The sequence below is a fragment of the Primulina huaijiensis genome, chromosome 6, assembly GCF_012295235.1.
Source record: "Primulina huaijiensis isolate GDHJ02 chromosome 6, ASM1229523v2, whole genome shotgun sequence".
Taxonomy (NCBI): domain Eukaryota; kingdom Viridiplantae; phylum Streptophyta; class Magnoliopsida; order Lamiales; family Gesneriaceae; genus Primulina; species Primulina huaijiensis.
In genome coordinates this window covers 19,464,234-19,481,505 of record NC_133311.1, presented here as the reverse complement: position 1 = coordinate 19,481,505, position 17,272 = coordinate 19,464,234, and the positions used below count along the sequence as shown (strand labels likewise).

The 17,272-nt window shown below is 34.7% G+C and overlaps 3 protein-coding genes and 1 non-coding gene across 4 annotated transcripts; 1 reads left to right on the top strand and 3 right to left on the bottom strand.

The window, feature by feature from the left end:
* Positions 1-934: 934 nt before the first annotated feature.
* LOC140978616 (guard cell S-type anion channel SLAC1-like) lies at positions 935-3,948 on the bottom strand. The gene is made up of 3 exons (XM_073443796.1): positions 2,906-3,948; positions 1,802-2,607; positions 935-1,443 (listed from the first exon to the last, which is right to left on the bottom strand). Exons 1-3 carry the CDS (start codon positions 3,452-3,454, stop codon positions 1,083-1,085), a joined length of 1,716 nt encoding a protein of 571 aa, XP_073299897.1. The 5' UTR covers positions 3,455-3,948; the 3' UTR covers positions 935-1,082.
* Positions 3,949-3,994: 46 nt separating this feature from the next.
* Positions 3,995-4,190, bottom strand: LOC140980016 (U2 spliceosomal RNA). Its single transcript, XR_012175847.1, has one exon. It is a non-coding gene; the product is annotated as a U2 spliceosomal RNA (small nuclear RNA).
* Positions 4,191-5,997: 1,807 nt separating this feature from the next.
* On the bottom strand, positions 5,998-7,679 carry LOC140978001 (probable sugar phosphate/phosphate translocator At1g12500). Its single transcript, XM_073442712.1, has one exon. It carries the CDS (start codon positions 7,507-7,509, stop codon positions 6,454-6,456), a length of 1,056 nt encoding a protein of 351 aa, XP_073298813.1. The 5' UTR covers positions 7,510-7,679; the 3' UTR covers positions 5,998-6,453.
* Positions 7,680-14,676: 6,997 nt separating this feature from the next.
* LOC140978000 (subtilisin-like protease) lies at positions 14,677-17,036 on the top strand. The gene has a single exon (XM_073442711.1). The coding sequence runs from the start codon at positions 14,712-14,714 to the stop codon at positions 16,980-16,982; it is 2,271 nt and encodes a 756-aa protein (XP_073298812.1). The 5' UTR covers positions 14,677-14,711; the 3' UTR covers positions 16,983-17,036.
* Positions 17,037-17,272: the final 236 nt, after the last annotated feature.

The window sequence follows — 17,272 nt, the reverse complement described above, 5'->3', positions numbered from 1 at the left end:
CTTGTACCTGAAATACAACCAAGTACTAATCTTGGGTCCCAACTGCCTCGGTCTACCAGCATGACATATCAACCAAGGTTCCTTGATGTCCTTTTATTATGTTACAAATTTTAAAACATTTGTTTGAGATTTTTTATGAAGAAATTGATTCGTTAACAGGGTTCAAAAGAGAATAGATGGGGTTGCTTCCAGCAATGAAATGAGGTAAATTATGGCTCCATATTGTTTTACTCATGTCATATTTAGTTCTCATATGCTTTGAACTTTTGGCTTTCACTTGACTAATTATCTATAATTCGTTACAGAGTTATCTTCCTGTTAAACAATGACAGCTTAAACAACCATCAAAACTAAAACTGTCCCTGTTTGAAGGAAACGCAGCAATTTGATGCCTGTGAGGGACAAATCGAATTTTGTACTACTGACCATTAGATAATAGCTGCTAACGTAATTTTTCCTTTACACAAGTTATAACTTGAACTTTAGGTTTACATCTAAAATCATGCTGTATCAGCAAAGGGCATTCGCTAAAATCTTGAAAGAGAACTTAGAGCTTCAATTGTTACCATTTGATTAAAGTTGGCAACTCTTCAATCGGATATTGGTATCTCTTTGAATCTGGTCTCGTAAATTAAACCCTTCGGGAAGGATGAAGAAATGGAAATACCCAAGCATATTATAAAACAATTTTATTACCCCGGCATTTTTTACTTTGTAACATACTTCAATATAATCCTTCTTATTCTTTAACATATATTTTTTCAGAAAAGAACTGTATAGCTAGACAATCTTGTTCAATATTCAATAAAGTCTACGTTGCAGTTACTTCAATTTCCCACTGTTCTGTGGGCTAAAGTTTCCGTGCTCCCATGAAACATACACAGTTTGAATGGATATTGATAAGTTAAGATAATTATATTAATGACCATAATCATTGTGACAATTTTTCCTTTTGTTGATTTTCATTTTCGAATTCTTAGCCTATCAATGAAATGAGTATCCACGATAATTTCTGATCACTTCCCTTGTATTTCATCTTCTATTGTACTGATTAGATATTTGACACCTTTGTCTTGCATGGCTTATTTCTCGACTTCGTTATCCTTGTCTACTGAGTTGTGCGTTCCATTAGCTGAACCGAACGATAGGGGCATTTGCTTGGTCCATCGTCTTATATCATACGTCTTTCTTACACGTTTCTTCTCCCTCCCGACCTTTCTCTTTGTTATGGCGATGGCCAGGTCGTTAGGGAACAATGTTTTCCACACCAGAGCATGAAGAAGAGTTGAAATGAACATAATAAACACCATTGTTGATGACATGGATGAAAGTGTCAAAGCTAGTCCTTGGCTTATTACAGAAGGGACTTGTTCTGCATATTTGATTGTTGCTATTGAAGCCGTTGTCATTGGAAAGGTGTAGGACCACCATGCCACTGAAAACCTGTCAATACCATAATATATGTTAGAGTATAGTTGTAGATAAAAGATAACATGTGCACCCATGGTGAAAAAAATATAATGCGCAAGATAGTGAGCATCGCTGAGGTGACACACGTCTAAATCCAAAAGCATAAATGTCAAGGCTAGATTGTTCTAATTTGATAAATTGCATTAATTAGCTCATTATATACCAAAATAAAAACAAACAATTTATGATGAAATTCACCTACTATTAACCCACTTTCTAAATTTTTGGCTGAAATTAGAGGTCTCTCTCATGGCAATTTTAAATGTCAATCTACCGACGTCATTAATAAAACTTCAATTTAAATTAGTATTTGTAAGTTATATTTGATTACCTGAATCCCCTGAAAAAGTTGATCCTCACAATCAGTGAGCAATAGAGAAACAAAGCGATGAAGTAACAAGTCCTGGCCAAGCCATCAAATTCACCATTAATAGCGCTCCATGCAATGCTTGCAGCGGCTGGAGTAGCAATAAACATAGAATAAACAGGGTGCAGCTCCTTGGGCAACGCTTCACTTGTAGGCAATCTTTGATACAAAGTGACAAACACAACAAGATAATGAGCGAACCCTATAGCCCAGAAAAACTTCCCTGCCTCCTCCCACCCCACTTTTGCTGCCAAAATCGCCCCAACGAAGTTGCCCACAACCGAAAGATGGGAAGAAGGATTTGCAACTTTACACAGACGACTTTCCCCCCCTGAAAGCCATTGCCCATATATTTTCAGGTCAAGTAATATGATAGGTGCCATGAACACGCACCAGATGACGGGATGCAGTATGTTTGGTGCTACAACGGGTGGAGCACCGATTGCTAAGAACATGCATACGATCCAAGGAGCGAAGAAGAAGTTGACTCGGACAGGATGGAAGTATTCTCTCCTCACGGCTTCGAAATAGAATATGCACTTTAATGTGTACGTGATGAATACTAGAAGAAGCACAAATAAGGCTAGGAGCCAGATTGATAAGTTGATCATGGGGGAAATGTGGAGGAATTTGGTGGCTGGACTTGTCGATAGGGAAAGCCAAAGAATAGCCTGGCTGCTTAGGCCCAGACATATACCAAAGCAGCCGATAGGGAACCGGAGGAGGAAGGGCCATTTCTCATCCTTGGGTAGAAGTATGGCCTCAGACTCCTGCAAAAGAAGTGTTAAAAATTATTGCAAGCAAACTGAGCCTTCTAACAAAAGTTTCAATGCAGATCACGATTTCGTTTAGGAAACTATGATGACCAGTGTTCATTTTTTCTTCTTTTTTTTTCCCATTTCTTCCTTTGAATCAGAAAAGTTGGATGAAAGGGTTGTCGCTTGTCAACGAAAACAAATGTTAGTCAAAGGTTTCAGACAGAACGAGGTGATTCTACATGTATAATCGTGTTAGATATGCCATTGTCTCTTTCGAACAAATAAAAAGACAGACGCACAATAAATGTACCTTGATTTGGTCTAATTCAGGTCCTGTAAGAGCAGCAAAGTATCTTCCAGCGGGCACACTTTCATTAACAGATTCATCAACCCCACCTAATCCATCACTTTGCTCAACGTTAACCCCACTGTCCCTTCTGAATGGCAACCTTGAATTCTGCCTAACGATACCAGATCTTGTTCTGAAAATATTGAAGTCCCCTTTCTTTCTTTCTGCACAACCAAATCCTCCAAAACTTTTCCCACTTCTTGCCAATGATTGCCTCTCCGTTTTCTCCTTATGCGCTCTGTTGAACGCCGAAAAACCAGTTTCCAGGGAAACATGCCTGCTGAAACTCCTATAAGGTTTCCTCCATTCTCGAATTTTGATTGGTTTGTTGAACTGTCTTTCTTCTTTTGCACACCCCATCTCATTTTCTCTATGTTCTTGCTCTTGGTCTTCTTCTTCTGGCACTTCATGGATATCAACAAAATGTGCATCAAGTGATCTTGGAAAGGTACTTACCATTTCCATGTTCACCATGAATATGATCTCAAAGCTATTGATTTCAAGTTTCATATATGAGAGTAAGAATCTCGGTGGTGGTAGATTACTTGTTATTCCAAAGAGAAAGAAATGGTTTTTATTTTTGGTGCCAAAAGTGGCTTTATAAGGGTTTCTCGTGAATGAAAACCAGCCATCTGTGGTCCAGAAGTATGGCAACAAATACAGGTGTTCCGTTTTATCTTCAATTTGCTGTGTACCTGAGGGAGGGAGTTTTCTATTACATTACACGGGTTTGATACAATTGTGGGATTATATTTTATATTTTTTGGCAGTTACTCACGTGTCAGGAATATTTACCCCATGGCACTGTGACCTAGCCAATTCTATTTAAGTTCATGAGCCTTCCTGATTTGTAAGTATGATTTAGCCCAACACGTACCTAGTGCCCTGTTTTATGCCAGACCTTACTTTGTCGGATGAGAACGGTCCTCTATAAAGTGTGGCCTGGCCAATTCTATTTAAGTTCGTGACTTTCTGATTTGTAAGTCTAATTTAGCCCAACACGGACACCTAGCGTTCTGCTCTATGGCAGACCAAGTTTTGACTGAGTTGGTGGGGTGCGCCAGGCCAAGGCAATAGTGCAACACCAAGACGACGTGCGAAGACCCAGGCAGCAAGCTACCTTAGTGGGCCTTCCCCCTAGAAAAATAAATTTAATATCGTGTGAGCCATTGGCCCACGTATCAGATATTAAACTGATAAGAACAGATACTACACTTGATCTTAGCCAAAAGGCCGAGAAAGGTATGAGTCATTCCTCACATAGAGTTCGGTTTTTATTGGCCATTTCTCTCTCTCCTACTTCGTATCTATCGATGTGGGAAATTAAGCTGCATTCTCCAATTACATTTCCGTACTTGTTATTGGTCGCACAGCACAAGTCTAACAGATCCAATGGTAATCCAAATGACAAAATTTCATGGATTTCTTTTTTTTTTTTTTAAAGCTCATATTTTTGTGAAATTTTTATTTTTTTCAGTATTAATTTTATTGCAATTTGAATATGATCCAGTTAATTATTTACACTTGTGAGTGGATTTGATTGATGTAAAAAAATCTCATGTTTTATTATCTCTAAATAAGTTAAAAGAAAATTAAACTTTTTCCTGAGTTTTAAATTTTAAACGTGTTGCGTAAAAGAGTTTATATATAATTATATTTTTAAGTTTCATTTAGCATCGTATTTCTTGACTGAAATCAAATCCAAATTTCGTACTCTACAATGGTGTTAAAACTTAAAATTCTTTTGGTTTACTTGCATATATTTTCGAGACTAGGTCTATTGTGAAACGGTCTCACGAATCTTTATATGTGAGACGAGTTAACCTTACCGATATTCACAATAAAAAGTAATACTCTTAGCATAAAAAGTAATACTTTTTCATAGATGACCCGAATAAGAGATCCGTCCCACAAAATACGATCCGTGAAACCGTCTCATACAAATTTTTGCCTATATTCAACTCCACAAATCTTTTATTAATATGGATATGGATATGATATATCTACCTAAATTTGCTAATAATTACAGATATACATGAAAGCTTTAGAAAACATTGTTTTTTTTATTATTAATGTTATGGCAATGACGTTGGGAAGTTTTGTTTTGTGAATTTGAATATACGTGTCTCTCTTGTTGTGGGAGAGGTTTATGTCAATTTAATGCTCTTGCTGACCTTTCCAACTAGATTCAGCCCTTTTTCAGCAAATGGTGATGGTTAATCAGGTGATGCAGCAATTCAAAAACTTAGACTCTGCAGAACAGGAAATTTTCAATCACACAAGTGAAGTTTGGAAATTCAAGGATCCTGGGTTACAACAGTGAATATAGATAGATCAGGTCTCTGGTTTTGAGTTGGCCAAATGTGGTATATGATCAGAGAGAAAAAATACGCAAACTTCAATCCAACAAGAAAGGGGATGGGAATAAAGATGTCAGGTAGCTATGATATAAGCCTAGCCACACTCTGTTCAACAACATTTTCAAGAAACACTTTGAAACATGGACTCGATTCAACATTTTGAAGATATACTTTGAAGCAACCTGCTCACGACTCTTCGCTAAATTCTAAGAATTTTCCAGCAACTCCATGATGAGAATCCAGAATGTTGCCGGCGACTAAAGGACAAGATCTCAGAACGGTCAGCTATTTGTTTCCGAGAAAATGTTTGCAATGTTCTTCCTTATACTATTTGCCGTTAATTCTGACAGCATGATATCAGGTCAGAAAACAACACATTTGAATTACTAGCAATTGACACGCATTCAAGGAAGTGTCATGATCTGTGATCTCGTGCAAATCTCTCAACTGTTTTGAGGCCAGCTAGTTCCTGCACGGTTTCAACACCAGTCGTTTGAATTAATCCGTTCACTGGGGCACAAACCGGGGTTGGTTATTCGTTGAAAAAAAAGTGAACAAAGATGATCTATCCTCATTTGATTCCATTTAAGTCCGTAATCTTCATCAACCTCAACAATCCAAAAGACCGTTAAAAATCGGAGAGTTAAAGTATAGCAACAATATGATAACTGAAATGAAAATTCACATTCCAGATTAGAAACAACCACAGCTTAGTATATAACAAACACGCTTGCAATGGAATAATGATGAATTGATTCACAACTGTATCCTCTAGGTAAAGAAAGATATATCTCTGGCAAAACAACTGTGTTTACAAGTTAACTTGGGTAAGTTATAATCAACAATACCAAAAGAATCGAGTCTTTATCCGTGTTATAATATCGTTCAAAGAACGAATAGAATCACATAACGGAAAGAAAATGAGAGAACTTTATCCTCTTAAACAAACCCATTTCAGAACAAATATGTAAAGAAAAGCAAAAGAGGTAGGAGCATCAACAGAAAAACCCTTTTCCAAACACCAGCTTCCTGGACAACTATATTATCTTTACTTTTGTCTCAGAATCGAGCTTTAAATCAAAGGCACAAAAAGGGTCACACGGGTAAAACAACGATTTTAAACTTATCATTTCAATTCAACATTTCCTATCAATGAGCCATAGCTTTGGATCTCTTCTTGGCTTCACTGTAAAGAATCACTCCCATTACGGTAACTGCAAACCCGGTCATCCCCATTACGGTTACCGGGTTCCTGAATATCAAGACCGATACAATAGCGGCAACCGCTGCCTTGGCATTCCCCAGCACTTGCAATGTCAATGCGCTTGTGTGTTTTGTGACCAAGAAATTGGTCAAATTAACCAAATACGCAATTGTAGCATTGGCGACCAACAAAAACACCATATATCCATCTCCACTGGCCTTCTCCACCGTTACTGCCATTACATTTCCTTCTATATACAAAGTAAATGGCAGTAAAATCAATGCTGCCATTGGAGCCATATACAGCAACAAATTCATAGAATGCAGTTTTTCACCTTCAGAAGTCAATAATATCCCCTGAACAACAGATTTTAAAGCTCTGCCTGCAGTAGAACCAACGCACACCAAGAACCCAAACAGATGAAACAAAGGCTCGCTATTACTAGCCAAGACAATTCCAAGAACCACAGGGACAAGGGCAAAATACACCTCGGCGGATTCCTTCTTACAAGTGATCACAAAAGCAAATATAGCCGTAAAAAAAGGCGTGGTAGCCCCAATAGCCTGATTAAACGACACCGGAAGGTACCTCAAAGAAGTATTACCGCAAACAACAGAGAAACAGAATATGACACTCAAAGCAAAGATCTTGAAAAACTGTTTCCTGCTGTGTATTTGCTGGAAGGGCACGATCTCGAGCCATTTAATTGCCAACAAGCTATAAGTAGCACAAGACAACATGTGCAGCATGGTCAAGAAAATGGGGTACCTATACCCGTAGAAGCTGAGGAGGTACTTGTTGAGTAAGAGGACACCAATGTTCGAGAAATACCAGGATGCAATAATGGCGGCTGTCGTGATATTGGGAGATATCAGAGACGCATACTGCTGCTGGCGTATTTCCGCAGTTGGGGTCACGGGAATATCCAAAACTTGATCGCTGTTGGGTTCCAGCCGCGGATTGCTGCCCCTTCTCGTCGTCCATGACTGTGCCTCCACCATTACAAAACAAAATTGAACTTCTTCACCCTTTCCCCAGCACACACACACTCTTCTGTGTGTGTGTGTAGAGTATACTACGCGTTTTCTGCACGTGAACAACAATGGGTATGGATCGAAGGTAGTGTTGGATTGGCTAAGGGAAGTGCGTTCGATCTGATTGGACGGTGGAGCTTTAGATTTATGAGCAGGGAGAATGAGGACGGTTGGATGAAGAATGGAGGAATGAGAATGATTAGATTTAGGGCGGGGGATGGCCCGGTGACTGTCGGTATAATAAATGCAGTTGCATCGCATTAAAAACTTAGGAGAAATCTCAGCTCTAAATCTAATATTCCGTTGTTTAGGTTCGTAAATTTATTATTATCATATCACGTGGTGATGATAATTCTTCAAAAAATGTTATATCAAATGATGGGATGGTTTTGTAAGTTTAGTTGTAAGAAATGAGTCAACATTTCTCGTATTTATAATAATAATAATCAATATTTTTAATATAAAAAAAATTATTTTTTTATAAAAAATACAAATAAAATATTTATTTTATATAATTGACTCGTGAGATAGTCTCACATAAGTTTTTTGTTTTTGGATTAGGTCTATTGTGAGATAATCTCACTGATCTTTATTCGTGACACAATTAATCATGCTCATATTTACAATAAAAAGTAATTTTTTCATGGACAACCAAATAAGATATACGTCTCACAAAATTGACTCATGAGATTGTATCACAATAGTTTTTGTATTGTTTTTGTAAGTATTCAATTTTAAATTTTTGTCCATATATTATGTTACGTTTTGGTTTTTTTAGTTTTTTTCTCCAAATAAATGATCATATGACAACTGACACGTCTATATTTCTCGATGTTCTATCAACCTTCCATTAAAAAAGACCTAAAATCAAAACATAATTCGTCCAAAATTAAATACTTACAATACCAAAACACAAACAATTTTAGCTATTTTCTCAACTTAATGATATCTTTATTAGTTGTAACACAAAAAAATTTCTATCAATTTAGAAGAAAAAAAATAAACTCGTCACATAACCCTCCAATAAAAAAAATGGTTTGTTTGAAGGAATGGTGGGGTTGTTTAGGTCATGCTTTGGGACCAATTACAAGATTAATTTGTCTTTTATGTACTTCTAATCTGCATTCAAAATGTTGAATCGCAAAACACACGCAACTAATTGATTAAAAAAAATATATTAAAAAGAATTTATGATAAGCACGTGTCATGTCACACAATAAAAATAATGGACCGATGCAGTCCAAAAAACAAATTGAACTAAGGAAGACTAAACTCAACGGCCCATTCGAAAACACATGTAACTGTATTTCCAGGACAATTGCTCAAGTCCTAACACTATATTGTAAGGGACACCATGACCATGCAATAATTTATCAAATCATTAGATATGGTCATATATACTCCCGACTTTATGTTAGATGATTCAAATCAGTTGAATAAATTCATTGAGAATTGTATACATCAATTTAGACAATCATCTCTTTTGATCTAATTTTCGAAGTTGAATTAAATCTAAATTCATGATAGTGCAAACTCGAGACATACATAACATGCAATTCAACCAAAAAACTAATCAGATCGTAAATAAACATGTATTCCAATCCATCAAACCAAAACAATATACCTTATAAATAAAGTTTTATTTCAATCCATTAAACCAAAAAACATTAAATTCAAATTTCTAACAATTTCCATTAAACCAAAACATATTTCTGGCACTTGTCATTCTTGTTTCCAAATTAACGAAGGCATGCGGTGCTGTATTTGATCGTGCACCATGCTGTTGATGATAACCTGCAATTTTCTCTCTTGTTGGTGGCTTTATAGAGGTTTTCTTTGACGACCTAGATGAGGTTGTCTGACTCATGTCCTGGGTTTTAATTCCCCTAACACACCATAAAATTCAATTACAGTTAAATTCAGTACCAAAAGAACTTAAATTGAACAGTTTTATTATGATATTGTATCTATGAATAAATTATATGAAAAACTATTTATATAAATGGATAAATTATTTTTATAAAAACTAATTAGTATAACAAATACGGACAACCTTGACCTTTATCTTTATATATTAATACAAAAAGTATATTTTAAATTATTTGGTTTTTCTGTTAATAAAAGTTAATTTCATATTAATATTCTGTGCCTCTAAAAATCATGGGAAGATCTAGGAATGACAATGGGGTGAGACAAGGTGGGAAGGGTTTGTCATCTCTATCTTCGTTCCTGAATTTCATTTTCACCCCCATACCCACTCCGATCCCCGCTTTTTCGGATTTAGGGAATCCCCAAACCCCGAAACCACAAAAGGGATCAAATCTTCATCATCATCTATGTCCCTGTTTCAAAAATATTAATGAGACAAGACGAAGAAATCCTCGAACCTAAACTTATTATTATTAGTGATAATATTAACATTATTATCAATAATAATAATAATTATTATTTTATTATTAATATTACTTTCGAGAAGAGTTCGGGGATGAGGATACTAATCACATGTCCGTCCCGAATTATTTTGGGATTTTAAAAAATGTTCATTGAAATGGCTGACTTGGGCTGGGCTGCTAGCTGTCACTGACCCAACGTAAATGGGCTAGATCATCCAATCAAGCTTAGGCGCAATCCAAACGTCAAGACCACTTCTTGGGCTGTGGCTCAGATCCAATAATAAAGCAATAAAGGATATAATATATTTAATCAATTAAAGAGTATATATATTATCTATTAAATATTAAATAAAATATAAGTTAATATACTAAATATTTATATTTTTAAAAATAACGATGACAAACCAAAGTGAATAGTAAAAATAAAATTCTCATAAAAAATAAGATTATATTACTGGTTTTTTTTTTTGGTAAAATAAAAGAATAAAGAAAATATTTAATTTTTTTTGGGCAAGCAAGTGTTTAATTTAGGTATCACTTGGTGGAAGATTTGCTCACCATTTATATACTTTTAACAATATGAGACAGTCAATATGATTTATTTTTTGATATTAATATTTTCCATTCAAATAATCATATAACACACAAAAAAATTTTGAAATAAAATTTAGTATTTTTCACTCAAATCAATATATATTATACAATATTTTTTTATAACATAACTAACAAAATTTTTTATATTTTTTCTTAAAAAAACAATACTTTAGATATAAAAATAATAAAATTAGAAGTTAACGAAATTAATTTTAGAATTAAATGGTTTACATAATTCAATATGCATATATATAAAAATGAAAACGGCACTAGCAGAAGCGTCTTATGTGCTAAACTAACTACTCTACAGTCCTACTACACATACCATCAATTTAGTTTTGACAAAAATTTGTGTGAGATGGTCTCACGGATCCTATTTTGTGAGACGAATATCTTATTTGGGCCATCCATGAANTTTTCTTAAAAAAACAATACTTTAGATATAAAAATAATAAAATTAGAAGTTAACGAAATTAATTTTAGAATTAAATGGTTTACATAATTCAATATGCATATATATAAAAATGAAAACGGCACTAGCAGAAGCGTCTTATGTGCTAAACTAACTACTCCTACAGTCCTACTACACATAGCATCAATTTAGTTTTGACAAAAACTTGTGTGAGACGGTCTCACGGGTCGTATTTTGTGAGACAAATATCTTATTTGGGCCATTCATGAAAATATTACTTTTTATGCTAAGAGTATTACTTTTTATGCTAAGAGTATTACTTTTTATTCTACTCTTTAGTTTTTAGTTGTTTATTTTTTCAGAGATTATTTCTTACAGCGGGGCGGGGCGGGGCCTTGGATTTAGTAAATTAACCCGCCCATAATAATAATAATAATAATTTATATTTTTATTATATTGAATAATGAACATCTTAATTCTTAATCTGAGTTTATAACATTTTAGAATTAAAATAATTTTATTTTATTATGATATGTTTCATATATAAATGTAAATTAAGATTTTTTTGTTAGAGTTAAATATAAATTGCTAAATCTTAACTTGTGATAAATCTTTTTCTTCCTAAATGTTATTAATATAAATTTACAAAACAAATTATTGAACTATTATTTTCTAAATATTTTTTTATTATTTATTATCTAAAACTAAACAATTATTTACTTTTTAAGGAGTTCAAACTGATAAATCTACTAGTTTTTGGGGTGAAATAAAACCCGAATTTGACAAAGGAGTCGACTTTGGAGGACGAGTAATTATCCTAATGGGCCTTGGGTTTTAAACGTCACCGATCACATTAATTTGACATGTAAAATTAGGTCCACTCTATTTAAACTTATTAATTGGGCACGAAAACTCATAAATGCGTCTTTAAAGTTTTACACACACAAATAACGGGAAATTGGGGATCAGTCTCCAGCCGTCGTTTTTTTTAGTGTTCAGTCCCTGGGTACTTTTTTAGTACCACATTTCCACATGAAGTGTACCACAATTTGTATGACATAGTACCACAATTTTGTGGGTAGGGAATGAACCCAAAGAAATGTTTTGATTGGGGATTTTTCACCAACTTCCCCCACAAATAAATAAATATATTATTAATATAAAATTTTAAAATAACTTGGATGATTTATTAATTTTTAAATGTTTGTTATTGTGCAGTGACTAAAATTTAAAAAATATATATATAATTTTTAACAAGTTCAATCCGAATTAAAGTAATCGGAATTTGAAGTGGGACGGGTCTCGAGTTTGGCAAATCTAAACCCGACACCCCGTTACCATCCTACTTCGAAGTCGACTTTGGAAGACAAGTAGTAATGCTAATGGGGACTTAGGTTTTGAAAACGTTAACGAACGCATTAAATGGACATGCAAAGATAGGTCGACATATCTATCTGAGTCCGAGCTTATGAATGGACATTTCTGTTATTAAAGTTAACTACTTCAGCGGTATGAGTGCTCACAATTCGGTTTGTGTTTTTTAACCAAAAAAAAAAAATCAAAATGAATTGTCATATACGGTTTTTTTTATATAAATAAAATAATGGTTTTACATGTAGAATTAATTTACGGTTTCGAGCGTTTGTGGACTTTTTTTTCTCTTTTTTGGTGAATGATCAAGTAGCATGCAAATGTTAGCACATATATTCAAATTGATTCGAAAATAATAATAATAGAGTGTTTTTCAATTATAAAATATAGTACAAATCGTCAAAAAATAAAAATTAGATAAGATAATAATCAAGGTTCAAAATCAAGTTAATAATTGGGTACAAGAAGACGATACAAAAAAAAATATTTGCATTATGCTATCATGTTTTTACTTCCTAATTTCAAACAAAATATTTAAAGTAAAATAAATAAATACTATAACAAATAGAGAAGTCTAATTTGAAGAATATCTGAGAAGAAAATAAATTTTTTGTACGAAAAGAATTTTGAAGAGAGTTGAGATAAAATGAATGTCAGTTTCTTTCATTTAATGTGTTGTTTACAAATTATTATAAACCTTAGCCAAATACAATGACAAGTGGTTTATGTAGGGGTGGTTTAGGTGGGACGGTTCTTGATAATAAAAAAAACTGATATCCCTTTTAACTTTCCTCACTTTTCACTCACCTTAATTTTCTCTCTATATTACATTTCACTCTCTAATTGTTTAAACAGATATTGAAATAATTCAAATTGTTTAATAATTAATATAGGTACACATATATCTAAATTTATGTTATTTTTCATTAAAATTCAATTAATTGTATATGACAAAAAATTATTTATCTGTATGAATTATTACATCTCAGTTAATTTTTTCCAAAATTGTTCATAATCTTACTATATTTAATTAAAAATATACCTCTTTTGGTAAGTAATTTGCGGTGTTCTAAAATGCAGCGCCTACCTAGAAGACAAATGCTTAGGCATTGGACGGTCGCACACAACTCCAATTTTCAGAAAGACGATGTCTCTGGATGTTTTTTTTTAAAAAAAATCGATGGTCTAGGCGACTCAAAATCCGTCTAATGTTTTATGTAGAAATTTTTAATTTTTTTTTTAAAAGAATGTACATATTTTCAATCAATTTGTATTAGATAAAGATAAAAATCATGTCATTGATTTTGAATTTGAATCAAATATAAAAGAATTATTGGAGAAATATGATGAATAAGAATAATTAAGTATATATCTAAAAAATAAAGATTGCCTGAGCACACGAGACGGTGGGAGGGGGTGGGTGACTTCCCCACCTATAGTTTTTTAGAACACAACTAGTTTTCAATGAATTTGATGAATTCTAATTAATTTTACAAAAATATCTTCAAATTCTCATTTTATTTTAAATATTCAATCTCGTCTTTAATTTATCTATATTTTAAAATTCAAAATATCTTTATCTATATTAATTTAAATTTTTAAATAGTTATTTACTCATAATAAAAAATATGAAAAATTTATTAATTTGAAAATGACAAAAAACAATCATGTTTCGACAAATATTTCAATTGTATAAGTACACACCACGTGCAAAAGGACATCAATATTTAATTATTTTATAATATTTTTAATTGTATATGCATGGAACCTTTGTATTTCTTTAAATATAATTGAAGCATCTTTACAAAATTTAAAGGTGGATGATCGCCTCTTTAAAATTTAGTGTCCCACCCACTCACCCACCCACGCAAAGAAAAGAGACTGATAAATTTCAAAAGATACATGGCATTTAATTAAATAAAATTTAATTATAGGCTTGCATGATAAATGCAAAGTTACCCTTAAATCCAATTGAATCCTTTTTATTTTTTTAATTATTTATGATCATAGTTGAAAAGGAAAAATATAATCAGGAATGTTAAATAAGTATACATATAGCACTGACTCTTGAATAAATATGTTTCTCTAGCTAAGTTCAAAATTTTATAATAATGACATCTATATTTTACAGCTTAGATCAATTCACTCAAAAAGAATTATAGTAATAAAATGACTTAGCGAACTTATGCTTTGCGGCAATAATTCACATTCTTTTAAAATCATTTCAGTACTAAATGAAATTTGACGCATGAAAAATGATGGTTCATTATATTAATTATGCGAACGAGATAATTAAAGTAGCTGCAAGAAAATATACGGAAAATGTCAACACAAAAGTGCTATTTATTGTCGCACATGCAAGCCTAGAATTCGTAGACACAGAAAGTAAGCGACTAAGAATGGCTTCTTTGTTTCTTCTCTTCTTCATTTTCTCGTTAAATTTCCATCTAGACGCCGCGCAGCAGAGTATCTTACAAACTTACATCATCCGTGTGAACTTGCCAGAAGGTGATTATGACTTTCCTGCAGGGGGGTCACTTGCCTTGGAAAGCTGGTATGGTTCATTTTTGGATGGAATACAAGATCTGAATACGAATACGACGCCATCTCGTATGGTGTATATGTATCGAAACGTGATCACGGGATTTGCAGCTAAGTTATATCCACATGAAGTTGAGGAAATGGAGAAGAAAGAAGGGTTTTTGCATGCCATGCTTCAGGAAAAATATGCTTTACATACAACTCGCAGTTCGAACTTTTTGGGATTGTATCAGGATGTTGGTACTTGGCCCGCTTCGAACTATGGAAAGGGTGTGATTATAGGAGTAGTGGACTCCGGAGTAACGCCTGGACATCCATCGTTCGGCGGCGAAAACGTTCCTCCACCACCTGTGAAATGGAAGGGAAAATGTGAACTAAAAAACATTTCATGTAACAACAAGCTTATTGGTGCCAGGAATTTTGCAAGCGATGATCCCGGGCCACCTGTCGACTATGATGGGCATGGAACTCACATAGCCAGCATTGCTGCAGGAAACTTTGTCCTTGATGCCAACATGTTTGGCCAAGCCAATGGCACAGCATCTGGCATGGCTCCTCTGGCTCACCTAGCCATTTACAAAGCATGTGGCAACCACTGTCACAGCAGCGACATATTGGCTGCAATGGATGCGGCCATAGAAGATGGTGTCGATATTCTTTCAGTTTCCCTTGGTAAAGAAATTGTTGAATTTTATCGAGATGTTATAGCATTGGGTGCATTTTCGGCCATGAAGAAGGGAATCTTTGTAAGCTGCTCAGGTGGTAACAGCGGCCCGGATAAATTCAAAGTGTCTAATGGTGCTCCCTGGATTCTTACCGTTGGTGCTAGTACCATCGACAGAAAGATAGTTGCTAGAGTATTGCTTGGAAACGAAGAGGATTTTGAAGGTCAAACGCTGTTCCAGCCGGAGAATTATCATCCCAGCTTCTTGACAATAATATTTCCAGGTATCAGTGGCGACGAAAAATCCCAAAATGCATCATTATGTCTTCCTGGAGCATTGGACGACTTTAATGTAACGGGGAAGCTAGTAGTGTGTGACATAGGTGGACCGATAGATCACTTAGAGAAAGGACGTGTGGTTCGAGATGCTGGTGGAGTTGGGATGATCCTGGTGAACGAAAAGATTGATGGATACACCACTTTTGCTGATCCCTTTGTGCTTCCAGCTGTAGACATTACTCACGCTTCGGGAGAAAGGATTAAATCATATATAAACTCAACTATGTATCCAATTGCTACCATTTTATTCAAAGGGACAGTGATCGGAGACAAAACGGCTCCAAGTGTTCCATATTTTTCCTCCAGGGGCCCCAATCGTGCAAGTCGAGGGATCCTGAAGCCCGATATTATTGGCCCTGGTTTGAACATCCTGGCCGCTTGGCCTGAATCCGGGGAAAAGAACAACAACGAACAGGCAAGTTTTAATATGATTTCGGGAACTTCGATGTCCTGCTCTCACCTTAGTGGCATCGCGGCCCTGATAAAAAATTCGCATCCTGATTGGTCTCCTGCGATGATTAAGTCTGCCATCATGACATCTGCCGCGCAAACAAACCTCAACAAAAGTAGTATTCTCGACGAAGAAAGAAACGAGACAGCAGACGTATTTGCCATTGGAGCTGGACATGTGAACGCAACGAGAGCACTGGATCCAGGGCTCGTGTACGACATTTCGACCAATGATTACATCTCTTACTTGTGTAATATCTACACGGATAAACAAGTCGCAATCATCGTTCAGCGTAAGATCAATTGCCGTGCGTCTGAGTACAAACGCTTGCCCGAAGCAGCGCTGAATTATCCGTCAGTTTCTATAGAGCTAAGTAGTTTCGGAGTGGGTGTATATTCCAGGACAGTGACAAACGTCGGCGATGCAAATTCAGTTTATCGTGTCAAAATTGAAGGTGTCTCTGGTGTGAATGTGAACGTGTTTCCCAATGTGCTTAAATTTACGAAGGTTGGAGAAAGGAATACATATTGGATTTTCTTTACCAGATTTTGGTTCCAGCGAATTGAGTCTTACGTTGAAGGATCCATTACATGGGTTTCTCCCAAGCACTCGGTTAGAATTCCCGTTTCGGTGAAATTGGTACCATGGAAGACAAAACTCGATCTCAGCGTTTAACTACTTGGATATATACCTTCATAAATAATAAGTGGTTTAGTGACCATCTTTGCATTCATTCTAGTGAGTTAAACGAACCGAATTAAATTGAATATGACGAAAATTTAAATACTCGAATTCGGCTCAAATTAGTTCTATTTGAATCCGACTCGATTCGAAGTTCGAAAATTTTAATTATTTTGGTTCGAATTTGGTTCGAATTAAAGCCCAAGTTCAAGTTCAGCTCGAAAGATTCGAACATGTTAGTCGAAAATAATTATTCGAAAGACTCGAAATTTATTTATATAATA